The 27,985-nt window shown below is 46.4% G+C and overlaps 1 protein-coding gene across 1 annotated transcript in view; it reads right to left on the bottom strand.

Annotated features, from left to right (window-relative positions):
• LOC104077862 (rho GTPase-activating protein 31-like) overlaps window positions 1-27,985 on the bottom strand; it is a 56,281-nt gene that overhangs the window by 18,251 nt on the left and 10,045 nt on the right. The window contains 2 exon segments of the mRNA XM_009579260.1: window positions 1,051-1,195; window positions 1,692-1,794. Coding sequence (XP_009577555.1) covers window positions 1,051-1,195; window positions 1,692-1,794 — 248 coding nt within the window.

Below are 27,985 nucleotides of genomic sequence, written 5' to 3'. Positions count from 1 at the left end.
CAGAAATTCTTAACAAAGGACGGATGTTTCTAACACTGAGGAAACAATCCTTCCCATCCCCCCACCCCAGTTGTTTAAAGAAGCTGGTGAATGCTTTTAGCTGAAAATTTGTACCTCTGGCACGTAAGATTTCAGCCTGAATGACAGGATTTAAATTTGTTGGTGTCATAAACAACTGAAAGTGGATTCAGAGCAGTAAGAAGTAGGCAACCTTAACAACAAGCATAGCTTGCTGTGCCACCTTTTAATAAAATATTATCTGCCATCAAAATTAGCCAACTCTCTTAAAAATTCAGGCTTTGTGGTTTTATTTTTCTGCTCACCCACAGTCTGCTCCTAGGCTCCAACTGTATCCATGTATAATCTATGGTTGTTTTGCAGAATTGAGTTACTACTCTTTGAACTATAATCCTTTTAAACAAAATTAGAGATTTCTGCTTGGCCAGCTGCCACTTTCCTCTACCATTTTTATTTATGACACGATCATGATAGACCTGATATGCCATAGCTGGCATAACCTGTATCATCATTTGCGCTCTGACAAACTGTGTGAAAAATGCTACAGATGCAGAAAAGTTGGTGCTTTACACATGGGCTGAGCAATCAGTTTGTGCAGGTGTCAGGGACTGTTGGAGCGACAGGGACGAGGAAACCATGCCCTCGTGATTATGATCACAAGCCCCAGGTGACCCAGAAGACTCTCAGTGATGGACAGTAATGAGGAAAAGAAAGAGAATTAGTAATTCTGGGAGGAGTTGCACAGTGGGGAGAAAGAGTAACAGCAGGGAAGAAACGCAATGAAAAAATGAGCAAGACGAAGGGGAAGAAATAGCAGAGAAACTGAGAGAAATAAACATGAAATGGGGGAAAGAAACAAGGACAGGGAAAGATAGCCAGCACAAGATGAGAAGGGAAGAGCACTGAGAAGTGTTTATACAGATAGATGCACCAGAAGCCAGGACATTGGAGTGAATCCCAAACGGCTGTCATGGAGGAACCTGCAGCACATCCACACTGCTGGAGAGGAACGAGAACAGCAAAGGGTCTCACCGTGAACTTCTTGTAGAGCTCATAAGTGAGGAGAGGGTTGGGCAGTTCCCTGAAGTACAGCTTGCAGAGCGACCCTACGCAATGGATGTCCTGGAGATAAACTTCCCTTGTCAGATCCGGGCATTGGTCAGAAACAAACTCTTGTCTGAAACAATATGGAGACATAACAATGTACGAAAATAAGAGCTGTAGCATCCCAGTACTCCACCCGAAGTACTGTTTTACAGCTAGAGGAAAAAACAAACTGGAAAGCAGAGATGTCTCTGCAGCCTGGCCCAGATTGTCTCCTGGGATCAGGCCCTGAGGTTTCAACTGGTCTCTGGTTTCCATAACATAGTCCCATGAGTGGACCTCAAACTGATATAAAAAGATTGCTTTGTCTTGAAGTGAGAGAGAACAACTCAGCATTTTTGCTGAGACCCTCCAGGCCTTTCCCATTAATAGATGCAGAGGGAGATTTTTTTTTCTTTGTCATGGACTAATCCCTGAAATGTTGCATTTCCCTGTTACCAGCTTCAGAGACAGTTTCTCTTCTGCATCAATGTAGAGCTCTGTTGGCCCCAATCTATGCCTGAGGGACTAACAGCAAAAAGGTACCGAGCAGTGTCACCGAATCCCTCTAGCACTCAGATTGCCCTTACCTCAGCTTTTGTATGTTGGATGTCACTCCTGAGAGGCGGTAGATCCCATCCACAATGCCATGAGTCTCAATGAACTCCGCACAGCTCTTCAGCACGTACGGGACTAGGAGAGGAAAGCAAGTCAAGATGTCCAATGAATACACACCGAGAACTTCCACAAGTCACCACAGAGGAGACGGTTTCATGAAACAGCAGCAGAGGCTCTCTGCAGATGCAGGGAAGGATACAGCAATGGGAGAAATACAGGGCAAACCAAAAATAAACCCCACAAAGTGGCTGTAGCCAACTTGCAGAGAGAGGATATGCTATGGTTGGGCCATGCCACGCTCATTGCCATATGACAATGACTGAGCCTGAAGTCACAGAAACATTGTGGGAAGGTAGCGTTTCTCTTTCTCCCTTTTTATTTTCTTTCCAGAAAAAGAGGCAATTTCATTCTAATTGAAAGCATGAGGGCCTGGGAACCTCCCCCCTCCCCAAGATAGAGCTTCAGCCTCGCTGAATCGTGCCAAAAGGTCTGATTGGCTTGGATAAAAATCAGAGAAGCATTTGCACTTCCATATAAGCCTACATACCCACAGTTTAGTGCTCATAAACTCCCACAGAGGGGGTATAAAGTTCAAATATTGACTAGATCTGCACACTGACAAAATCTGACATTGGCTTCAAAGAACTCCATCAACATAACCAGCCAAAGACTTAACCAGCCTTAAAGCTGAGAGGAGCCTGAGGCACAACATTTACATCCAGACCTGAACCCAAAGCGTATGTTTATTTTTTCCCCATAATATAGGTATAGGAAACCCTCATCCTCTTGGTGAGACCAAGCCTCCCTGTCCCCAGTACTATAACAACCCTAGCTATAACAATAACAGTAAAAGAGAGCCCTTCCTTATTAGGTGCTAGAAACTGCTGTGTATTTAATGCAATGCTTCACACAGCCATAAGCACAAAAGTCAGTAAACGCAGAAATTAAAGTCAGTAAACGCTGTAATGCTGACTCTGCTGCACTGCGCATTCAGAAAGCTGTATGGAAGAAAACAGAAGCCACACATTTGACTGAAAAGCCAGGCATAGAAATTGCTGCATCTTTGCGACACCACAGAGATAATGCTGGACCTTCCCTGACTTCTTCTGCTTGAAGTTCAGGACAATAATGACATATTAACATGTGCTTCATCAGGTGGCATCCAAAGATAGCACTCCAAGGACAGCCTGAACAAAAAAGAGCTGGTACCTTGTCGTATTTCTCATGGGTGCCGCTGAGTCCAGAGCCAGCTCATGGGTGGACTTGCCCCTACCAGGAAGCCCAGGGCGCAGGCTCTGGTGAGGAGGGCTGGTCCCTACCCCAGTGACACACTATTACTGAGCCCAGCCAGTTAGGGAAGTGCTACCTTTCTGCCTCCCGACTCTTACCGAGAGAGGTAAAGAGGTCCTTCTTGTGTGTCCCTTCTCTTCTCAGTGTGGCCAACCCAGATGGAAGAATACACAAAGTGCCAGTGATTACTTGGAAGCCTGAATGATCCAAACAGACTAATTCTCCTCAGTTAAAGGAGCCTCTTCAGAACAACAGGGAAAATTTGACTTTATGGTTTTCTGTGCAGGGACTCATAATGCAGGTCCATTAGCCATGCTGTGTCACACTCAAAGCATGATTTTTAAGACCCTCAAGTTGTTGGGCTACGACTAACAGCTGAGCTTCTGGCAGGGGCCCTAGCCTACTACAACAACAACCTTCATGGGAAACCATTAAATTGCCAAGAGAACAGGTGAAGTCTACAGAGTCAAAGCTTTGTCCACAGCAGTCCCAGAACTATAGGATTCTCTCCTCAAGGACTTCTGAGGAGAAGGCACATCAGCACCTTCCAGAACGAACACGGGAAGCATTCCTTTCAGTGTCTACACTTCCTAAGAGGACTAGATGATGTGGAAGAAGATAGAGCAAAAGAAAGTATGAAATTTCCTTAAAATCCCGCCAAGAAAAGCCCGAGTGACACATCAAGAAAGAGGACCTTCCTATCTCTGAGTAAGACCTGATTATCTGTAACTGCAGTAGGGAACTCAGATCATATGATGATAAGCATGCTAGAAATAAAAAAAAAGGAAAGGCAAATGACTTCAGGCCTCGTCTTCATTTCTGTCTGGTCAGTCTGTACCGTCTTTGTGGCAGGAGCTATGCATACATGGCATATTAAAATTTCCTTTTTAGTAAGGGTCTCTGGGAATAAATCTAATGTAAACAGCAAAAATGAAAGTTAGGCAGATCCATGTTCACTTCAGATCCATTTGGGTGGGAGAATGGGTGAACCTCTCCATGCCACCTTGAAAAAAAAGAATTAATTGAACAGAAAACCTATTTGAGCAGGACAGCCATGTGACAAGGTTTGTTTAAAAATTAGTCTTTCGTATAGACAAACTTCACATGATGGTGCCTAGCTGCCACACAAATGAGGTCCGTGCCCACAGCGCCCTTTATTAGATACTTTTTAAAACCTCAGTGTTAAGAACAAGCACACCAACTAAAAATGCATATACTGATGTTTGTTGAGACTAATTTGACCTCTTGAAAGCAAGACCATTTAAATCACACTTTTTTTTTTGCTGAGTTTTAAGTTTCCTTGGGATAAATTAGGTCAAGAGGCCTCAGGCAGGTAAGCAAACCTCTTATACAAAAAACAGAGAATCCCAGATCCATCTGTTGAGGACTGGAATAACCTGTAGCAAACGTATAAAATTCAACCCATTTTTAAAACTGGGTGAAGACTCCACAGCAGAGACAACCTTATAGACTGCAGATAGACAATATGCACCGAGCTCTGCAGATATCTCTTACTCCAGCCCTGCAATCTTCCCTGCTTTTCCAGCCCTGGGCTTCTCACACATCTCTGCCAGTGCCCTTCACTCATCATGTGAGGCTCATCGTAAGAGGCTGCCCAGGGAAGTGGTTGAGTCACTGTCTCTGGAAGTATTTAAAAGACATGTCGATGTGGCACTTAGGGACATGGTTTAGTGGGCATGGTGATGTTGGGTTGACGATTGGACTTGATGATCTTAGAGGTCTTTTCCAACCTTAATGAGTCTATGATTCTGTGATTCTACGATTCTATGACTATGCACATGATTTTCTGCCCTTCCAGGTCTTTGGCTCTTATGAAGAGAAACAGCCAGTTATGCCAAAATGTGTGGCGGCTTTGTGATGTCAAAAAAAATCCCACATAGGACACATTTCACTCACAACCAAAAATTACAGACTTTGACCTCATATCCCTGGAGGTGAAGGGACTGCATCAGCTTCCTGCAAAGCAAGCCCCTAAATGCAGCGCTTGTATGAAACTGGAGCACAACAAATGTTTTCTTTGAGCAGAACCTGCAGCTCTGAAATTCCTGAGCAGCTCTGATCTCCTACAAAGCTGAGTCTTTCGGGCATTTGGGGGAGGTGAGGTTAGAGCGGCAGTGAGCAGCTGCCTCCCATTTCCAGCCATCTCTGAGGTGGTTTGATTATTTCAGACGTAGCTCCCAATGAACCAAAACAAAGGCTGTGATCAACCCTGAATGCGGGGAGATACAGACTCTAGCATGCGCTTTACAATGGGACTCCATTGGCGTTACAGGGCACACATAAATCACAGAGCTGAGTCTTTCCCGAAGGAAGATAGGACATGGATGGGGATTTGTAGCAGGGGCTGTGCATGTGCGTGCAGGCACAGAAAAGGGAGGGGGGGAGGTCCAATCTTGACACTTCTATAATTAAAACTGTGCTGGAGGCTTAGAAGTTGGAAGAGGCAGCTGGTGTCACACAGACCCCGCTTGTTCTGCCAGACAGCCAAACTGTCCTCATTTTAAACTACAATGGAAACCAGATGGAGGAGGAGAAGAGAGCATGGAGCAAGGCATCAGGCAGAAGGGAAATTGAGTTATAAACATACTGCACACAAAAGACAATACTTCTCTTCCCCTAGACAAAAATAAACCAGAAGGGCAGTCGCAGTAGTAACTCGTCCCACTCCTACTGGATATCACCTCTGAGCTCAGCGTACACAGACATTCACCTTCGCCAGGGTCTTTTCCGTGACCACAGCTCGTGCCACCTCCTTTACACGTGTGTGGGTCCTGCTAAGTCAGGTATCGCGCCTCCCTCCCCTCCCCTCCCGATCCCACCGGCTTCCAGTGCCAGCGATGCGCACTGAGCCTCTCGTCTCCCAGCATTGCTGGGAAAGGGGCGTCTCTCCCTTCTCCTGTCCCTTCCCAGCCATGGTGCTACCACCCACCAAACCTCCCCACCAGCAAGCAAGGTGCTCACTCTGTGCCTGCCTGACAAAGGCTTCATCTCTCACAGGGCTGAGCATTTTGGGTCAAAGCCAGGGAGACCTTTAAGCATGCACCTAACTAAATCACCAAGCAGCCCTAGTAGGAGGGAACACTACGAAGAGAGGGAGTCACCCCATCTAACGACGGGTGGGAGGATGGCCTCCTGGTCTCCCACCAAAGCCAGCAAACGAGAAAGACCCTGGTCCAACAGGAGATGCAAGCAATGCCCTGTAGCCTTCAGTGCCACCTTCCAGAAGAAACTTTCAGTCTCCATGGGCTACAGAAGGACCCTAGTGAGGAGATTGCTAAGTCAGCCACCCAAACCCGTCAAGGTGAATACTGTCCAGTAAGACTGTGCTTAAAGTTAGCTAACCCGGACTGGGTTATATACTCAGGGTACACTTTACTGAACTGGACTGAATAGCAGCAGGCTTCATTTTTGCCTTTATCCTTCTGTTGTTCCCTCAGAGGTCTCCTTGCAAGGACAAAAATTAGTGACAGAGTTACTCAGGTCCTCCTTAGTGGTTGTTTTATGCCACATGGAGGAGGTTTCACGTCCTCTTTAATTTCATTTTAATTTTAGTTCACGTAATGGGAGGATAAATGCAGACCTTTCATTTCACCTGAAAAATCAACTTTTTGATGTTTGACTTGCAGGAAATAGTTTGGGTTTTTTTTTTTAATTTCTCCCAAAAATGAATCCTGTGCCATAAAAAAAGTTATGGGCATTTTTACTTCACCATTTTGGTTTTATTACTTGTTAGTATTTATTTTTTTAAATTGTCTTCCATTGCCCTCAATAGTAGTGCATGCTTTCTATCATGCTATGTCAATAGCATGACAATAAAGGTCAAAATAGTCTCTTGTTTCAATTTAAATGACTAAATTAGGAAATATTTCCTCCTAAAAAATGTTTCAGTCTGTACTAAGCAAGAGCTGCTATTTTGTACAAACAAAAATAACAAAACAGTACACATTTTAGAACATACTAATATATTAACTTTGCCTCCTAATGACAGGAAAGGAACAGCATTTTATAAATGGCAACACACTTGAGAGTCAGTATCTCTGATGTGACATTTTTCTGCATTTCCTGATGCTTCCTACTTTAAATCACGAGCTTTAATGATGATTCACTAGATTTCTTTTTCTTTTTTTTTTTTTTTTGCTGATCTTGGCTGATTTTTACTAGGTGTAAGGTTGGCTAAGAAACAGATTCCAGAGGAGATCAAACTGTGCTCTCCTCCCTGAAGCTCGCCCAAGCCCTGGTCCAGCACAGCAGTCACAATTCCAGTTTGCCTCCCAATGCATAGCAGTAACCCGTGACAGCTAAGGATAAATACTGCTTTGCCCCCAGGTATCATCTCCTTTACCTTCCACCGTCTCCTTTTCAGTGGTGGCCAGGGCTGGAAGGGACCATCCGGGAAGGGAGCATTTCGGAAGCATCCGAAATCACTCCAGAGGATCTCTCCTGCTCAGAGGTGAAGTTGGCAGAGCTGGGGATGGGGAGAGTTGGCCCTGCATGTAACTGCTACAAGGACAAACAGTCTCCAGGCTTCAATCTCCAGGATGTCTATGCATACTTTTCACTAGCACTAAATTCATTTTACAGAAGAAGAAAAACTGTCTCACCATCAAATTCCAGTGTTCAGTTTGGCTGTTAGCGCTGAGCTACCACAACCCCCCCATGCACACACACACCTATGTTTGAATAATGTGAGATAGCTAAACAACACCAAACAGGCTTAAAAACAAATCACCTTGTTAGAATCCTCCTAGCCTCTTCCCCCTTAGCTGCCATAAACACCGTTAAAAAAAGACAAATAGCTGGCGCCGAGGTGATCCTGTCTGCATGGACAGCACAACTGAATCACCATACAAGTCACACGCTTCATTTTTTTCTTGTCCCTCTACTTCTGTGGGAAATGCCTCTGCAATGTCACGAAGGTTAGCACAACAGTGCCGTTCCCTGCGATGAAAGCACCATCCTGAACGCAGTTGCGATTCTGCTGGGCAAAGACGTAGGAAAACCAGATCTCGAATCTGTCAGATGCTGCGAGCCATCACCCTCCATGGCCTGAGCGGGAAGTGGAAACGCTGAGCACTGTTTGGGATGTGGCACGCTGATTTCAAGCAAATGCGTTTCAACACAGCCTGCAGGCCCAGTGTGAGTTTGAATGAAGTCAATGGCACCACTATCAAGGGGTTTTTTCCCATTGATATTATATCCAGCTTACATCTCACATACCTAAATAAGACGTGTAGGAACACCTGATTTTCCAGAGCAGATCTGACAACAGTGATGTTCCAGGCAGAAATGAAAGAGCCCGCAGCAGACCTGGCCAGCTCATCGACAACACACGTCAAAGAAAGCCTAAGAGAAAGCACTGCACAAGCAGACGTTGAATGCTGACTGTCAACCCCGGCGGTCACCATGCCCCTCTGAAATGTGACTAGTACCTTGACATAGCTGGCAGATTCTGTCATGCAGGCACTTTTGAAAAGAGGTTATACTAAATACTAGAATAATTTTGTTAGGAAAACATCCTGCTGTGGGTTTCCTGCAAAAAAAGACCAGATAACCAAACAGGATATCTCCACTCCTAACTTTTATAACTCTGTGGTACAGCCACCTCGGAAAACAGCAGCTTAGGTTCTGCAGGGCAGGTCAATGAGCTGTGCATATCCTCAGCTAGCCATCTGAATCCGAACAACTCTGACCCACAGCAGATTAGGGTGGATATTGTACAGCGTTTTGTTCACCACAGCACAAGAAATTGGGGTAATTAATTCCAGAGGTAGGAGTAATAGGACAATTTATGCTGTCTCAGAAAGGGATAAGTACAGAAAAGGGTATAAGTATAGATAAGGGTATAAGTATAGAAAAGATCAGTTTTGAAGCTGCATATAATGAATTGACCTCCGTCTCAGTAAATGCCTAGATGCTATGAGGATAAGCAGGCTGTGAGACAGGAATTCTGCCATTAACCTCGTTTCTGACAAAACATACTAAAAACACTACCAAATTCAAAGGCTGCGTCAGCGCTGATGGAGCGCAGGAGTGAGCGGGGCAATGCCGATGCTGCAGCTCAAGGGAGCGAGGAGAAGCAGCCTGCAAGGGAAGAGTGCAGGTAAGTGTTGAGCGCTGGGATGGATGGTGATGTAGGCTCCATATGAAGTCTCTTGAGTGCCCGCTGTCTTTCATCCCGATCAATAAACAAGCTTATGGACTGCAGGTGTCACACTGTATCATGTTTTCCTTCCTTTCTCCACTCTCTTCTTAAGCATGGACACCAATGTAAGCCATGCTAACCTATTTAACTACTGGCAACAAAGCAAGGAAAATATATGGACTTCATACTTTTTTCCTCCTCTTGACAGATTTTGATCTCTATGTTTTCATTTAGAAGGGCTTCAGAAGCAAGTTAGAAAACAAACTGTGCACAGTCTCCATCTTTTACCTCAGCCTGCTAGCTGAGCAGACCCAGTTTCTTACAGTCCCGAAACTACTCTAGAGGTGACTTGTAAGCTATTACACCCATTTCCTGACTGTAAAAAGAGTGTAGAAACCAACATCTCCCTTGACATGTGGGAACTCTTACACAGGATTCTTAGGATCCCAGAATCTGGACAAAGGCAATTCAAGGGGATCAACGCATGCTCCCTACCTGGCTGTCAGCGTTACTTTGTTTCTTATTCCTTTTCGACTCGGACTTTAGTGTGCCAGGCAATAGATATTCCAGGTTTCTCTTTATAAGGAAGCCTTTGGGACAGTTAGAAAGAGATTCTGGGTGCTTAGATCTTGACATGCATCTGAAAAATACCAGCTACTAGTTAAACAGTTTTGAAGTCCTTTGTACTGTGCCATTCACAAACACCACCTCAATACACTGAAATCTATAGCAATCTCTGTAGGATATAGAATTTGTCTGTAGTTTCTGTGCTGTTCTGTCATGCTATCTCAGATCCTTAGTCCCCTTTCGTAGTGACGGCATGCTGGTGACAAAGCAACCAATTCCCAAATAGATGCTCTTGGGAGGCTTCAGGAAAAATGATGCTGCTGTTATCCTGCTGGTGAAGAGACAGAGTGAAGCGAGGAGCTGGGCAGTTGTCTCATGAACTCTGGTGCTGCAGCAAGGTGAGCTTTTCTGCAGTTCTCTCTGCGGTTCTTTCCCAGGAAATTACTGTTGTCCCTTTGAATGTGCAAGGGTAGGTTGGAGGTCCGTCAGCACTCATGGTTCTCCTTCCACTCTTGCTGCACAGCGAGTCATTCACAAGCGTGTATGGCAGCCATTCCCAAACTTGAAAGCGCACATCCAACTGTGCCAGCTAATGCAGAATGGCAGTGCCAATGAGCTCAGGTGTGAGAAAGGGAGCACAGGGGCCAATCACCCCACTCAGAGCCCAGGTTAATGTTTGGTAGCAAGGTAGAGTAACTGAGAAGCTGGTCCTAGACCAAGCTCTCAGGTGGATGAAAAATTGCATGGCTGAATCTCACAAATAGCACATATTTGTATCATTTCTCTTCATTTCGCCCTCTGTCACACTGATGGACTGATGCAGGCTGACACTAGATTATGCAGCAATGTTCTTTCACTCAGGCCTCTTGCTGATCTTGCCTCTAGGGCTCTCCTAGTGAAGAGTGGATACAGCAATTTCCAGAGGTTATTCCAAATGGGCTGTTTTACGGATAGTCAACAACTTAGGGCAAAGAGCAGGGAAAATTGCTGAGGATCGTTATATATCACAGACAGACAGATGAGGAGCCTAAATATAAACCCGTAAAGGCTGCAAATGAGAAGTGAAAGGCAAACAAAAACAGACTTTTGAGAAAAAGTAAATAAGGTTTTATGATGTCAATCTGATTGAAAACAAACATGCGAAGGCACTAGCAATAATCAGCCATTACGGTTTGAAGCCAAGCAGCACAAAATCCATTCCATCTTTGCTCAGTTGCTGAGCATATATTTAGACTGAGTGTTTTCATTGCAAGGCTGTCTGGGCCTGACCCAAAGAACCGCAGTCATACAAAAAATCCCATTGAATTCAGCAGTATTTTCCACAAGAGAAAAAAAATCTGTTTGTTCTACTCTTTCTTACCTCTTACCATGGCATGCAAATACTAGCAAATGAAGTGAATGATAGAAGCATTTTCACCAGCTTTACAGAGCATAAAATGATGGTGTGAGGTTCAACAGAGTGGAGAATTAAGACTGCTGCTGGCAGTGGAAGATCACCTAGAAATGCTCCTCCCAGCCCTGCTCAGAGGAAGCTGAAAACAAGTCAGTCTTTATTTGAAGAGGATTAAGCTGTGGGTGACTGGGATTGCTGATGTTTGTTTGGTGAAACAAGGTGCTGTTCTACCCATCCTAAGTCATGCCCAGGGCATACAGTCACCACAGCCTGCAGGCTCGGTTTCTGTGCCCGAGCAGCCTGGAGAAAATTCTGCCAGAAGCAGCAGCTGGTCAGACACACATACCTCTCTATACATAAATAAATTTTTATCTATGTATATATCAACACATATATGTGTGTGCATACATATACATATATACATGTATTTTTACATATACAATTCTATTCATTTATGTATGTATATATGTGTGTGTGAGAGGTTTCATGTGCATTACCAGGAAATTCTTCTGAGAGAAATAGCATTTTTTTAATAATGTGTCAATCAAAGCCTAATACCGAAGGGTGGTATTTACAGAGTGAAAAGCTGCAAAAGTCTTGCTAGGCTGATGTCATAGGTGTGGGATACATCACTACATGCTGGTGCTCTTGCTTGTTGAAGCTTGCTCGGCCAGCCAAAGAATAAGCCATTGCCACAGACATTTTCCACACTCTCCTGTCCCAGGCAAAGTGCATTTAGCCAGTGCACTGCCCTGCATGTTGCTACTGCGCTGAAGGCCTTTCTGGGTGAAGTACTTACTCTCAGCCAAGTAAAGCTGTTGGTTTGGGGGTGGATTCCTTAAGCATGCATGGATTTCTACACCAGCAAGTCCAGAACCAGTCTCAGCGGATTGGTTTCGCTCAGTAGCTTAGTTAAGAAGGGTAGCCCATGGGATACGGGTCATTTTGGCTACATCTTTTCGTTTCCAGAGGCTGCAGTCCTCTAAAGTGTGCCTTACAGCCTTGATTGCAGGGATCGTATTTTCCTTTCTATACACCAGGGAGGGTAAAGAAGAAGCTGCTCTGAAAGAAGCTGCTGAGCAGCTTGGCTTCAACATTTGGATGTGGTGTTGCACCTTCAGGGTTTCTTTCAGAGACAGCAGGGAATACAGCACCGCTCCATCTGCCAGCCTTGTGGCAGATCAACACTGCACATATGTTGCAAGAGGGCAGCTCGCTTGCTCTCCAAAGCCCGGGAGAATCATCAAGGACAGCTGAGGAGGCAGAACTGCATTTGCAGATGGTGTCACACAGCCTCCCAGCCTTCTAGAGGCTGATGCTGGGCTGGGATTGTTTAGAAGAAAATATTTCCTGCCCTGCTGTTGGTGTCTACCTCCACCCCAGGATGTCGGCACATAACTACCGAAATGCACCCCAGAGCGTTCGGCATGGTTTCTCCAAGGCTGACCTGCAAGGACTGTACCTCTGCAACTGCCTGGCAGAGGGGTAAGGGTATCAGAAACAGAAACTGGTTCTGTCAGAAGGTCAGTGATGAAAGGAGGCAAAATATGGCTTTTACAGGCCCTAATAAAAGAGGAAAAGAATCAAAGCTGAATAAAATATTACAGCATGATGCCATCTTCTTATTCCCCAAAGAGGCTTCTATCCCCTTCTATCTGACTTGTAGGGACAAGTCAGGAGAGCTATCCATCTACATGCTACTCTTCTTTTCTGCCCCCAGCAGGAGCAGTAGTCCCCATGACTTTTCTCCCACACAGAAAATCCCCCTGGTTCCGCATGGGATACAAGCCTCCCCCTCCCTTCATCTCTCAATAAATGCGCATGCCAGGGGTTATCAAGCTGAGGGTCATTCTCAGTGCTAACAATGGGAAAAAAAGCAATATCCAGCTGTTACTAAAGTAGTAAATCTAGTCACTTCGCAATTGCACTCCTCAGTTTCCAAGCCCCCCAATGGATTCCTGATACATTCCATATTTTGCTCTTTATTTTGTTTTCCATTTGGCAAAGGACAGGCTCTGAACCGGTGTGAAGAAAAACAACCTTCCCCCGCCCCCCCCTTTTTTCTTTTTCACTGCGCTATCTCTGCTCCAAGTCAGGCCAGGTAGTGCTTATCATTTCCTCTGCACTGCAAACACCAGCGTGCATGCGTTTCCTGCCGGCGAGTCCTAAACCGCAGGCTGACATTGTTTTCAAGGCCCCGCTCGCTCGGAGGCAGGAGCAGCTCTGCCGCACAGCGCTTCCTGTTGATGTCAGGCCCCTCTTCCTCCCAAAGCAAATGGGCTTCCTGCCGGCATCTGTGTCCTTTTCCACGAGGACTAGCAGGAGCCATTTTCCTGCACAGCGGCCGGGGAGGGAAAAAATTTTAAAAAAGGTGGTGGAGACAGGGATATAATGGGGAGGAGCAGGGGTGGATGGGTTTTTTTTCCTAGCAATGTTGAAGAACATCTGGGGCCCCTCTCAACAAGGAGGAGAGAGAAGAGATAAGAGGTCAAAACAATAGAGCTATGTCTCAGGGATGCCGGTATTTGTAAGTACCAGAGAAATCATTTATTAGCAGAGAACATCAGAGACTAATTACAGCTGCCGATTTCCCACTGCTAAGGAATGTAAGCTCACAAAAGAAAAGCTACAGCCATGGCCCCCGTGCTCCAGTGGCGCTGTCATAAGCTGTGGGAGATGCCAAGACCTTTACACCAGACCATTGCCTTCGTTTTTATTCTTTCAAATGGAGGAATCTCTACCGCTGCCAGCACTGTTTCATCAACAGTGGAGAAACTGGACGACGATTGCAGAACACGGCTTATGCCAAGCTGAAGCACTTCAGCTCCACAGACTGCCATTGCATGAGCCACTGCCCCAGCAGACAAGGGAGAACCTAACGAGACACCATTTCGGGCCTCCCCACAGTCCATGGCATTCAAGGTTTGCATTTGTCCCATTAGAGAAGCTGATGGGCTTGTCCCAGCTCCCACCAGGAGGTTATCAGTTTGCTGCACACTGTAAGAAACAGCCCGGGAATGTGTGATTGCAGGCTCTGTCGTAGTGGGGACACATGACACAAGAGGCACGAGGAGCACAGCCAGCCTCGGCAGCAGCGTTGCCTGCCCTCCGCAGCGTTTCAGCCATGCAGCTCCCATGGCCTCCAGCACAGGGCAAGGAGCTGGCTCGCATTAGGACACGTTCCCCTGCAAGCAGAGGTTTCCCCTACCTAGGGAATGACTGGAGTATCCCAGCATTTTTTATATCACACTTAAAACTACGGCCAAAATGGGTGGAGTGGGGAGGGGGTTTACTAAGGGATTCCTAGCAATGACCAAACAGGTTATTAGGTCCCCTAGCAGTAACCAAAGCAGGATCTGTCCCTTAGAGTCTCAACTACGGCTCCTAATGGTCTTCCGGAGATGAGTTTCACGTGTATTTCAATATTGTTATAGTGTAATTTTCTCCTCCTTTTCCTATCTGTTGCCTGGTCACCTTCCTGTGTCATTGTAGGAATTAAGCAATGGGTTACACTTCCAATCTCTGGGTGTAAATTGCCACAGAGGCTGACAAAATTACTCCAGCTTTATGCAACTGTAGCCAGCAGCAGATGTGGCCCCAAGTCTGGCAGAGCCAGCGGAGTTGCAAGAGAGTGAACTGGGGCTTAGTTTTCCTCACAAGCAGAAATTCTTACTCAAGGTGCAATTGCAAAATCTTGACGGCTGGTGCGGGTGTAAGATGCAAAGGAAAAAAGCCCACCTACATTCTCACAGCAGAAGTTGGCCAGGGCCACTGAAATTCGCAGCGCTGACATTTAGGCAAGCATTCCCGGCCGCAGAAGATGCACCCTGCATAGCTAAACTCAGCTGGAGCTGTGCCGCTGCTCACACATGAGAGCAGGACGAAGGACCGGGAGAGGAGACCTCCCCGCACTTTTGAGGGAGCTCCAACCTACACGGTGCCAGTGGCTTTTCTGGAAGGTGCCTAGCAGCTGGCAGCAGCAGCTAAAACCTGTGAGCGCTTTGCAGGATGGGGTCCCATTTCCAAAGCTGCTCTGGGAGCAAAGCCGCACTTTGATGAAGGAGCGTGCAAGAGAAACAGGCTCCACCGAGCTCACATTTTCCTGTCGTGCTCTCCCTCTCTTTTAGTATGGCCTGCTATTCGTGAATGAATTACCTCAATCCCTCTTAAGCAATGTACTGACCAGGAAAAGGGTGTGGGGATTATTAATGGAAAAATCCTTGAATCTTTTAGCCCTGTAGCATGGCTACAGTTACAATGAAAACAGGATACCACACTGCATATGGGGAGGAGGAAGAGAAAAGGAGCAGAAACTCTAACGATCTACAGAGACTGACTCGCAAGGAAGAACAAAGTGGCGGTGGTGAATAGGCACAGCTGGCCCAAATTACCAGGAGAGAAACGAACGCGCACAATAGCGATCTGCACGGCGTGCAAATACCACCGAGGGAAAGGGCTTGTTCTGGGTGATCAAGGGGTTGTAACTAGGAGTGACTGAATGAAATTAGGAGGGGAAATTTAGGTTGAATGGTAGGAAAAACCTCCTAAGAGTGAGACATAGTGTCATGTTGTAGAATTGCCTTCTCAAGGGAGGGGGTGGGAGCCACGCTACCTGGATATTTAAAATTAGGCAGGAGATTACTCTGAAGGGAACAGTCCTGCACGGGCCGCTGTGACAAAGACAAAACAATCTTGCTGGCCTTCCCATGTCGTTATCAGGCGATGCCTTTTAAGCCACAGAGAGATCCCCTGGAAGAGCTTGCTGTATTAATTATAAAGGAAAGCATATAGTGCCAGCGCTCCCTACAAGGGACAACCGCAACCAGCAGCTGGAGTTTAAATTGGATACTAAAGCATGCGGGAAGAAAGGCTACTTGAAAATCTTCCAGCAGAATGATTTTCCAGGGAGAAAGTGTGCATTTCACAGAATCAAAATGTTTCACCAGAACCCAGGGATTCAGTTCGATTTTTCAACCAAAGAAACACTCAAATATATTGTTTCTAGAAGATTAAATATGTTCACTTCCATATCATTATTGTCAACGTAGTATAACCTTTTGGAGAATTTTTATTTAGGGGAAGTTTCTACTTTTTTATTCTGATTCCGGATGAAAGGAAATCTTGCGGTAGGGGAAGATGGAGCACAGTGCAAAACAGGAACCGGCTCTAATGGATATCAAGTGATATCATCAGTGGCTGGCTAATGTTTGCTCCTCTCTGTACGCTTCTGAGGACAGCAGCACCATTCCTTGCAAGCTGAAGCCCAGAATATTGTGTGTGTTTCTCATCAATGAACAAGAGAAAAAGGAGGCAAGTGTCCTAGGGTTTGCTTTTCAACCCTCGGGATACAAAAAACCCTCATTTGAAATCTCGCTTGTATCTCACGTCCCCCATTGTGAGGATAAAACCCCAGCACAGTCTCACAGAATGTGCTTTGCTTCCGTCAGCAAAAATCTAACCCCTTGGCAAGGAGTCATGAATTAACAGAGGATAAGTATCGTTCTCATCCCATAGGTGCAAAAAATGAGAAACAGAAATGAGTTGGCAGCCTGAGGTCATGCAATGAGTTAGTAGAAGAGCTAAGGTTAGAGCCCACAGCTTTGATTCCCACTCTGTAACTAAACCACAGGGCCGGTTTCCTGGTACCTGAACTCCTGGTAAATAGAAACTTAACTTAAAAGTTCAGAAGCTGGTAAAGCACGCAGAGATTGCAACTGGCTTATCAGAATCACTGACCCAGAAAGTTGAGCTGGAAATCTCACACAGATGTGTTTTTCTGGGAGAGGCTCAATTCTTCCCAGGCTTCTACCAAACCAGAAAGACCCTCCCTACCCAAACTTCTAGCCAAAATCTGGACACAGGGACTAAAACCTCAGAAGGAGGCTTGAGTCAGAGATCAATGATCGGATTCTTGGAGCAACCTTCTGGGCTGGTTGTCCTAAAAGTTAGCCTTGTACCAAAAGACCAGACTTCAGTACCCCTGTGCCTGGGAATGTTTGGAACTGGATCCATGCTTTGTGGCTTGGTCTCACTTCCAATTCTTTTCTTTCTTTTCCTCTTGAGTGGTTCTCTCATAACTAAATACCACAATAATGGCAAGAAGCTACCCAGAGGCCGTCTGGGGAGAAACTGCATTATTTCTGATCATTTCAGGGAAGGGAGGCGAGGCCTGAATTCACTGGAAAAGATGTCCTGTCTGTTCACAGATCAGTTATACTTCTTGCATTCCCTGTCTTCTGACTTCTTCCATCTCCTCAACTATCCATTGGTTTCCTTTCTTTACCTTTCATTTTCATTTTACAGGGCACTCCGTTTTCAGCATAATTTTCTTCCCATGGACACCAAACTCAAGCCCCACCTTTGGGACCTGGACCAGGGTTTAAAATCCCTCCCCAGCTAAAAGGCTCTTGGATCTGGCATTTACAATTCAGGCCCATATCTTCCAAGTGCAGCTCTAAACTGGATCAAATACTTTTGTTCCTAGCTTTTGTTCCCAGCTTTTGTTCCCTTCTCTGTTCCCTTGAAATGTCAGCAAACATGATGGCTTTGTTGATGCCGTCAGGGTGGTCTGACCGCTTCCCACGCTGGGCATGCAGATTGGGTAGCCGTGGAGCAGTCAGCAATTCACTGGGTGTCTCCTCTAGGATGTTGTTGTTCCTCACACCAAGGCAGTGGCCTGAAGCAGCAACACTACCATGAAATCAACAGAAAACAAATCCACCTCCAGCTGCCCTGGCTCGCACAGGGACACACAGACTGTTTAGCAGCTGCCGATGCTGCCAGGAGGACAGGAAACCATGCTGGGAACTCAGGGCTCTCCTCGGATACTGGGATGAATGTCCACCCCTTCAGACATTCCCCGCTTTGTCTGGAGGAAGACTCAAAATATATGCATTACCGCTGCCTCCTGAGCTGACAGACTGCAGGGCTGTCAGAGCTCGCAGCCCTCACGGCTGTTCTAGCTCTCTGCCGACTTCCAAGTGGAAATGGTTTCTTTCAAGCCCAAGTGGGGGGACACAGGCATGTCCTACCCCAGACACCTCCTGTCACCTCCCCAGACATCCCCGGGGCCGCTCTGAGATGACCTGGGACCTCCCTGGCTACTGGCTGTTCCTTGGTCAGCACTGGCTGCACTGCGGCATAGGGGCAGATAGCATTGCCGGCCACTCTGACCCGCCTTGTTCCCTGCGAGGTTATAGGAGAACCGGTGCAGAGCCCAGCAGGCTCTGCCTGAGCTGTAGGAAGTACCCACAAAACGTGTCTGCCTGCTGCCACAGCATCACAGGGCGCTTCACAGGAGGGATGGGGAAAAAGATAGGCTATAGTCAACTACCAGCCACAGGCCACATTTCTCTGCCCCATCACACGAACCACTTTTAGCCTGCACTGGCCCGTAAGGGTTGCCTTAGCATCACTCCTCTGCCCACCTGAAGTGTTTGCACTACGGGGGGATCCTCAGGGCTTCCAGGACGTTTGTGCTGCTCTCTCTGCTTTGCCTGCCAATATGCTGCAAAATATGAGCCCTGGCTTCTCAGCTGTTCTGAAACAATGTGCTCGGCTTCAGCCTGAAGAGCCTGAGTAGTGTGGCTCTACTGCACTTCCCTGGTAGCCATCATGTTAAGGATGTGATCATATTTAGGAACGAGCTGAGGCTCTTCCTGCTCTCTGCTCTGCACCTCTCCGATTCAGTCAATCTCTTCCTGCCACAGTGCTTTTTCCCACTGCTTATTACTAATTCATTTTCTCCAATTACAGCAGAAAAGGGCCCTGGCCAAAGAGGAATTTTGCAGCATGTCTCAAAAAAGATCGTATTTGTCTGCAGCTTGGCTTCATTTAAGGAAGGTCATTCTGTGGTCAAGCACTCTCAAAACAGAAAATGCCTTGTCTTCAGGTCTCCAGAACCTCCCATCCAGGCACTGTCATCGAAGCTTTCAATTTGAGTGCTCCTCTGATACATATGCAACCTCACCAATACTTTCTCAGCAGCCTGTCCCACAAGAGACTTAGGCCAACACAATCTACTTCTCTTGGAGCTGATACCACCACCATCTTCAATGCCAACTGCAATCAATTACAACAGTGCGGTTGACAAATCCACCTAAAATTTGGTTCTTTTTTTCACTCTTGACACCAGTTGTCTCCTGGTGCATTCCTTGGACTTCCCTGGAGCTAATTCATGGCTCACTCTAGTGGTAACAGAGAAAGTGTGGGTGTCGCAGAAGCGCTTTGTCACAGGGGAGATTCGCAAGTACCCAAGTCACGCAGACATTTCTCTTGTTCTGCTGTTTCGCCAACCTAAATCATAAGCCCCTTTACGGCTGGGAACACTTGCTGTATATGCAGATTTGAAGTACTTCCACACCAGTTGGCTGCAGCATCCCAGATTTATGCTAGTGCCACTGAGGTCAGAAGCTGGCCCAATGCCATGCAGCCTGTGCTTCTGGAGGAGCTCAACTCTAAAAGGCAGTACGCTGAAATGGAGGCAAGGTGTCAGAGTGCTGCAAGTTGCTTGAAAAACTTTTCAGAGCCACAGTAACAAAATGAAGACACCCTTTCTCTGCCAGCATGTGAATCCCTTATACTTCTTTTGTCCCACTGTGAGAGACACCATGTGTGGAACACTTGAAAGGACACATGGGGTACCAAGAGCCACATGCTAGGGAAGGCCTGTGGTATAAGGTGCAGCCAAGGAGCATGTTCCTAAATCGATCCCTTGGCTTGTACAGCCCTGCACCATCCAACTTCGCCACACAGCCCTGCACCTTCCCTTCTACTCCACAGCTTCATACAGCAGAGGACAGCTGGGCAGGGGATAGCCAGTCAGGCCAGCTGTGCCTCTGGCCCACCTGAGCAGAGCAGGAAAGGGGCTGCAGGGAAATACATCAATACAAATGCATGAAGTGCAGACACAGCTGTCATGGAGTATAGACCAGTGCCCTGGTCCCCTGGGCACAGAAGGTCCCATGTAGAGTTAGAGCCTGGTTTCATTGCGTGCGCAGCACAGACACCTTTGTGCACGGACACACATGCAGCATTTGGGCCATCCCAGGTTTTAGGATGGCTCTGGGTAGAGATGGGAGTCAGTTGTATGAATCACGCACATAATGCACTACCCTTGATCTGAAATGTGGGGCATGATGGCGTGATTTAGCAGCATAGGCTGGTTCATAACTTGGTTTTGCAGTATGCAAGCAGACATTTGGATGGATGATGTCTTGTTGGACTCAGGGTGGAAGGGGAGATAGCAAAGCAGGTGGGAGTCATGGTCAGGTGTATATCGGCAAGCTTGTCCTGCTCAGAAGAAATAAAGGAAATATTGCAAAAGATAATGATGCTGACAGGGAATCCACTTTTGAATCTGGCTTGCCTAGCTGCGAGACTCCTTTATAAATCGCATCAGGAAGGCAGCATTGGTCAACAAAACACAACAGCTAATCATAAAATCCAAAGAATATCCATTATGTGCTCAGCTAGTGACACTTTAAAGCCTATAATTTTTTGCATCTGTAGGCTCCTGGCCTGTAGTATTCACTCTCCCTTCCCTTGGAGCCAAGCTAGAGACAGACTCAGATAAAAACCCTGCAGCTGAACACCCTGGATTTCAGGGAAATTGAGTTCAGGCGTCTGTACTTCAAATTCAACCCTGATCAGAGCAATCTGAGAAGAACCAGTTCAAAATGAACTGGGCTCCAGACAGGCATCTTCGTCTCCCACTTTGGGCAGGAGGCGGCAGAGGCCAGTGCCAGACCTCCAGAGTGTAATCCAAGCAGGCTCTTGAGATATGCAAAACTCAGATGCAACTCAAGTCAGCTTTGTAGACTTGCAGACCTTTGCAGACAAGAGACACAAGGTCTTTTTTTTCTGATTTCAGGTTTTGTTGGGGAAATTTCTGAACTTCGATTTGGTAGCACTTGGGTAACTTCAGCCCTCTTTTACACAACAGCCTGGGCACTTCTGACAGGAATCTTTATCGAGGGTTTGAAAAAGAGAATTGGAAAAATATGAATTCGGGAAACAGGAATGTTATAACCTTGCTAGCGCAAAGGCAAAAGCCATTGTGTGCACACAAATTTAGAAGCAGCAACAGCAAAATCCTTTGAAGGAAAACAGCAGTGATTTTTATTATTGCCTTATATGAGTTCACAATGTTGCAAAATTAAACAAAGCAATTATAAAGCTGGGTTTTTAAAAATACTTAATGTTTCACAGCCTCCTTTGAGATGAATCAGGTATCCAAACATCTGGGGACTGCAAAATCCATCAGGAAACACAGACAGATGAGACACATCAAGACAGGAAGGTTCAGGGCTGCCACTGGAGAGACAAGGAACAGCAGGAGATTCCCGCAGCTTCTTTTGGGTAAGAAATGTTAGTACTACATGGATGTGTACACTAAACAAGAAGAGGAAGAAAAAGAGAGGGCTAAAAAAGGTTTTTGCAAGTCTCCTGCTGTTCTGTGTCTTTCTCACTTTGCTCTGATCTCTCTGTACATGTCACTGGCTGGCAAGATGACTGCTTCCTGCTTCATGATTTCATATTTAATTCTTTCTATATAAAAGGAATTTAAAGGAAATTATTACAAACGGTTTGGCCACACTGCATGAAGTCTTGGAAACTATTTCATTACCCCTGACATTTTCTTTTTTTTTTCCTCCTTTTTTTCTCCTTTAAGAGAAAAGTTAGACGCTTTCCTAAACGCTTTCCAGACTTGAGCTATTCACAGATTGCACGTGGAAGGCAAACACAGCCCAGGCCTGGAAGAAAGAGGCTCTCACACTGGACACCCCAGTAGCTTGGAGCGTTGCAGGCGGTGTCCTCAGCAGCGTTTCCTTTCAGAAAGCCGTTGCTGCATGAAAATGCTTTGGGTGTAGCAATCCTGTGCTCATCCCACAGGCGCTTCATGAAAGAGGCAACTGTTCCATGTTGGGAATTCAGAGAAACCTCTGGCCAGCAGCGGCTGCTGGAGGCGCCCTGATTAAAGCCCCATTGTTTTGCCCTCTCCAGCAGTCCTGCCAAACCGCTCCCTGATGAAGCTCCTGTCTGTCCAGTGGCTTGGGAAGAGGCAAATAAGTAAATACGGTTGTTGCTGGGAATAACAAAGACTGGGGGAAGCAAGGAAAGAGGAAGCAACAAAAAAAATCCTCTAATACACTACGTTTCTTTAAAGGAAAATGCCAAGGAGTTGGGTTTCTGGGCTGTGTTTCTTTTGTCAGAAAGACTCCTGGATCTTGCTGTACTAAGGGCTTTGAGACACTAACAAATACACTGCAAACACAAGAAGGGGTGTTGCAGGAAAAGGGCGTTGAGATCATACTTAATCAAACTTCCTTACATTTTGATAGCTACAGTACTGCCGTGTAAGTCAACCATCTCTTTGCCTTTGCAGTTCTCTGCAGCCAACACAGCTGAGCCACACACTTTAGGCCACTACCTGTATCCTGATGTTAGTACATGGCAGATGGGTTTCAGAGGAAAAAAATGCCAGGCTAAGTTCATCTCCTTGTGCAGGTCTGTCTCAAAGGGGGACAAACTGCATGATCTAAAAGCAGGAATTTACTGGAGACTGTAAAATGAGAGAAGTTTTGATTCACAGCACAGGCTTCCACAGCAAAGGAAGCTGAGGCACTGTATGCCCTCAGCAGGCAATGAAGCTGAGCATATTTAAACATTAAGTATTGCAAGCTTATCCAAGCGAGACAAAGCTGCTCTTGCTCACGCCCATAGACTCTGGAACTGATCAGAGACTGAAGCTCATTTTAATGTCAGTTAGGCACCAAAGGGGGAATGAAAAAGTGTAGTTAGCTGATGAAAAAAATGCATCACTCGCAATGCAGTAACTCAATGGCATCTCCTTGTACTTTCCAAAACCAAGCTTATTTCAAGGGCTGAAAGGAGCCAGAAATAATTCCCTCACCTCTCACCCTGGCTCAGTTTTGGATAAGAATCTGGAAGAGGAGTTTTGGATAACAACAGTTGTTGGCACTGTGAGCATCTTCCTTTACTCTCCACTGTTTCTGATGAACACTATTCCTGTCTATCCTCCAGCTGTCTGAAGAAAAGCATCTCTTCATCTGTTCTACCCCTACTACCAAAACTGCCAGGATTTTGAATTTTGCTCCCACTTATAGCCCTCTCTCTTCTACCACCCATTGGCGGTCTCCAGTTGTTCCAATACGGTCAGTTTTGCTCTCAGACTACTTTTTCCAACCTTTCCCTCTTCCGTTTCAAGCATATTGGGATTTCCTCACATGCTTTCTCCACTCCACCTTTGCCCTTATTCCCTTTCCCCATTCGTTCCCTCCGGTCTCCTTTTTCATTTCTCTGCCACACTTCTTCCCTTCCAGCTGTTTCTTTGGATGCATTATCATTAGCTTCTATCAGTAACCTAAGGTTGGGCCTGGTCCCAAAACCAGAATCAATTGAAATTGCTGCTGGTGACTTGTAAGGGGCAGTCCTTTCCATGAGCCAGTAATGAACCATGTCCCATGGCGTGCAAAGAGAAAGCTGTGTTATTGCGTATTTTCCCCTCTAAATCAGAGACTATAAAATGAAGATTGCAGTCTTGCAGAAAGTCTTTGTAGCACTTTTGTTCTTTTTTTTTCTTGTTATTTTTGCAAGATTAGCAGAAGTAAAGACAGCATCCTGGCCAAATTCCAGTTTAGGGTAATCTCTTCTGCTATTTCAGATAGATGCTGCATTGTTTTTCCATTTCCTAGACACAGAGGTTAGTTCGTAAATGGCTATCATGTTCTCTTCAAAGCTAAAACATCACACATCAGGGCAGAGGCCTCACTAACTCAGAAGGATGCGCTAGCAACCTTCCTCTCTAGGTACGTAATGCCACCCTGGTGTTCCTCCCATCTCCCTCTGAGGCCCTTGGTATGGGGCCTGCCTGAGACAGGCAAGCTGGGCGAGCGCCGTCCTTTTCTGCCCTCACTGTCACCCAGTGTGGCACTCCCCACAGCTGCAAGAGCCCACTTCTCAGTACTGGGTGATGAAAACAGCTGAGAACCTTCACATTTAATAATGATATTAAAAGCAATTATAATACTGAGAACTTTGTACCAAAAAGAAGACAATACCAGCATCATTTAACCACCGAGGGGAGTAGGATGTGGAAAAAGGAGAGGCCTAAGGTCTCCCACTGAGTCAAGCAGTGGCAGGGGCAGAGCTTGCCATAGCCTATGGCATGCCACCGGTGTGACTCCTACCACCTCCTTTGCTCTACGCAATTCAAACTCCAATCTGAGAAATTCAGCCTTCATTCATGTACAAACAGAGGAATTTAAAGAGAAAAGCAAAAGGTGTGCTTTTAAGCTGCTTACATCTCCACCAGGTCACCAAACCAGATGTGGGATAAAGGAAGCCAAACGGGGAGTGCAAAAATCTCATTTCATATGTGAACGTTCATGCTCCCTTTTAGCCACCGGTCACTGCCTTGGCATAGGGCATGGAGTGGACAGCACTGCCCGGCGCACGTGGACATCTTCCCCATATTTCAGACAGCCATGCCACTGGTAGCTCGCAAAAGTGCTCAGCCGAAACTGCTGACACGTGTCAAATCCCCCAAGCAGCGTTACTGGCCTGGCCAAGGGAGTTCGAGGAGCCATCTGGCCAGGGACGCGGAGCCCACGTGCTGGGGGCCGGCCTCTTGCTCCCCAGGCCAGGATAATTGGACATTGTTTGGCCGCTGAATCGCCGCTCTGTCGAGCTGAGGGCTTGTCTCGTAGGGACGAGCTAATTACCATGCAAACTGCCAAGGGAAGGAGAGGGTCAGAGGTGGCCCTCACCCCTTCCTCTCCCCCATAATAAACAGGAGGTTTGTGTGCAACCATAACGCCCCGACGCAGGGAGGGGAGAATGTGTGGGGAAAGGGAGGGGAAGGGAGAAGCTCCTTGAATACTTCCCATTCAAACCCAAATATGGGACCCCTCATCAAACATGGGAGAGGATTTTCCTGCCGTACCCAGGTTTTTGTTTGCAGTCGGTTCCCTGTGAACTTGCGAGCAGCACCCGAAGCTGCCCAGAGATCTCAGCGGCGTGCAGTGCCACGCTTGCTGCCTTCTCTCCTTTGTCCCGTATCATCCAAGGCCTCGCTTTTCACCATCGCAGCCCAACCAAGGAGCTGAAACCACTGCGGAGACAGGACTGCACTGAATGTCCCAACCTCCGCACTGGTGTTGCCATGAGGTAAAGCAAGTAGCACTATTGCTATCAGCCTCTTTTCAAGGAGGCAGAATTGGGGAAAGGGATAGAAATAAGGCACTTGACAAGCTAAAATATCTTTCCTTAAGCACAAGAATTGATGTCAGGTGCACCTGCACTGTCCCCTGAATCACAACTATACAAAATCTTTTCATATCCTGCAAACATTCTCTGTCAAGAGGCAAGAACGCATTTTTCTGATTTTTCCCATTCTCCCAAAGAAAACACGCGTGCCTTTTTTGCCTTTTTTTACCAATGCTTACTTAAATTTCCTTCATAGGTATATAATGTTGCAAAGAAAAGCCTTGCTATCACCCTTTGTCCATCTGCTAAATCCTTCCACCATCCTGCAGTGAGTTCAAATCTGTAGTAAGAAATTCATGAAAAATCCCAAGTAGGGAACCTTTATTAGGGCAGGGATGAGCCTCCAAAGCCCTTAGGATCCAGAGTTGCAGTTCACGTCTGTCTTTAACGGCCAAGGGCTAACGTCAATAATTTAACGAGTGCTTTACATCCTGAAATATTTCGCAAACTGCAAAAACAAGACTTACTCCACCCACCTCTAGGCTGGGAGGTGGCAGCTGTTGAGCTGGGCAGAGCAACGCTACGTGACAGTTTAGGACATGGAGTTAAAAAAACAAATCATGGCTTCAGCTGAAATTGCTTCTGGAAAGGGAAAGACGCAGCACAGCATGTACATGTGTAAAAAGTCCTCATCCCCTAGAAACAAAAGATAAACAAGAACTTTTTTTAAAGGATTGGGGCCCTTGTTTTACACTGTGCCCAAATGGCAACATTTCCCTAAATGATGCCAAGTCAACAACTTGACTGAACTGATGCTACGCTTGCCATCTTCTGAATCACCCACCCCATTCCTGCAGCAGATTTTCTTGGTCAACTCCCATGCAAGCGCTAACCCGACATAAACCTGCTTAGGGAGTAATTGCTGCAAGCACGACTTAAGGCTGAACAGCAGCAGGCTTATTGAGCTGCCATGTTTAGGGGCCTAAGTAGTATCCAGTTAATCTTCTCAAATCCCATTATTGCAGCAGAGTGACAGATGGGTATTTTAGCAGGCTGGAAATGAGGACTAATTAGGACTCCTAGCCCTTCTTTGTATTTATCGCACCGGTTCCTTCCCCGCCTCTGTAGCATGTTTACGAGCAGTGCTGGGGGTGGGGGGGCTGCCTCCACCACCGCGCTCTGCCTGCCACCCCGAGGACAGTGGGTACTGGGTCACGGGCGCCTGGCTGATCTAGAGATGGGGCTGCAGGAGGAGGTCACTCCTCATCCAGGTCTGGGGGACCCCAAATCGATGCTGTTGGCATCTGGAACTGAATTTCCTGACTCAGATCCCTTCTGTGGCTTTACACAGCAAACCTTGGGCAGCAGTATGTGACTGGTGCTTGCTACTGAGCCAGGAAGGAAGAAAAATGACCTCAGTAGATCAAAACCAGCTCTTCCCATTTACCGCTCTTAAGCCAGCCTTAGGCACAGACACTTGATGTATTGACTTTGGCAACATGTGCATACTGCCATCCTGGCAATAAAGTTATTGAAATAGAGGAGGGGGGAGAGGGGGACGGGGAAACCACCAAAAAAACCCCACCACCCAACTACGTAAGGGGAACTGAAAACACCTGAGAAAAGGGAGAATCCCCCACACCCCCTTTGTAACCCTGAGCCGTCGCCTCAGGCCAAACCCCCACACTCCTGTTAGAGGTTCCAGGACATTTGTTTTAACTTTTTTTGCTGCATTCTTCTACCTTGTTGTACTTCTGGTTTCCAGCCAGGACTGGAAGGGAGAGAACAGGATTATAGAAGGAAGTCTGTTGCTCTATTTTTCTGGCTTGATTAGAAGCAGAAGATGCAATAAATCTCACAAGAGAGTTTGTTCTCATTTAGCCTCTTGTGTATCTGAAACTACCTGACCAGAGCAAGGGTAAGGAAAATGCAATACCAAGTGGAGCACACTAGGAAGATAAAAAGAGAAAGAGCAAAATGGTGAAGCTGTTCCCCTCTCTTATTTTGTATAAGGAAAGAAAGCAATTCAGTCCCGCTGACAGCTTATTTATTTCACACAAATTGCAGCGCAGACGCAAGGGATCCGGAAGGAGGCTCACCCTGCCTGTTTACACCTCGGAACCTCCCGAGGTGTGACTGCCATCACTACCCACAGCACCATAATCACAGAGGAACAGAAAAACAAGCACTAGTTGCACATGGAGCAAAGGGTTTTCCGCATGCTGGTTGGCTCTGTTGTGCTGCCAAGCTGCCTGTCTGCAACAGGACTGACAGTCACATTCGCTGCTGAGATGGCAAATACAGAATACTAACAGTATCAAAAATATCCCAACTGAAAGATTTAGATCCAGATAAACAAACCCCTCCCTATTCTCCCAGTGTTCTGGGTTTGCTAAATCAGCATTTTTTGATGAGCCAGTGAATATAGACCGTGAGATCAGGCACGGATCTAGCCTGGATTCTCAGCCCTGCATCCCACATGTAGAGAAAGTTTGCGAGCACATCAGCACCTTTCAGAAAAAAAGGCAGTACTGATGCTGCTGTGAAAACCACAGTGGTATCCTTTAAATGAATTTGGTACTGGAGAATCTGACCTGTTCTCCTGTCTAACACTCTGTAGGAAA

Source organism: Fulmarus glacialis, unplaced genomic scaffold, assembly GCF_000690835.1.
Source record: "Fulmarus glacialis isolate BGI_N327 unplaced genomic scaffold, ASM69083v1 scaffold13566, whole genome shotgun sequence".
In the NCBI taxonomy this organism is placed as follows: domain Eukaryota; kingdom Metazoa; phylum Chordata; class Aves; order Procellariiformes; family Procellariidae; genus Fulmarus; species Fulmarus glacialis.
The sequence above is the reverse complement of the archived record's forward strand: the minus strand, read 5'-3'. Positions and strand labels throughout refer to the sequence as shown.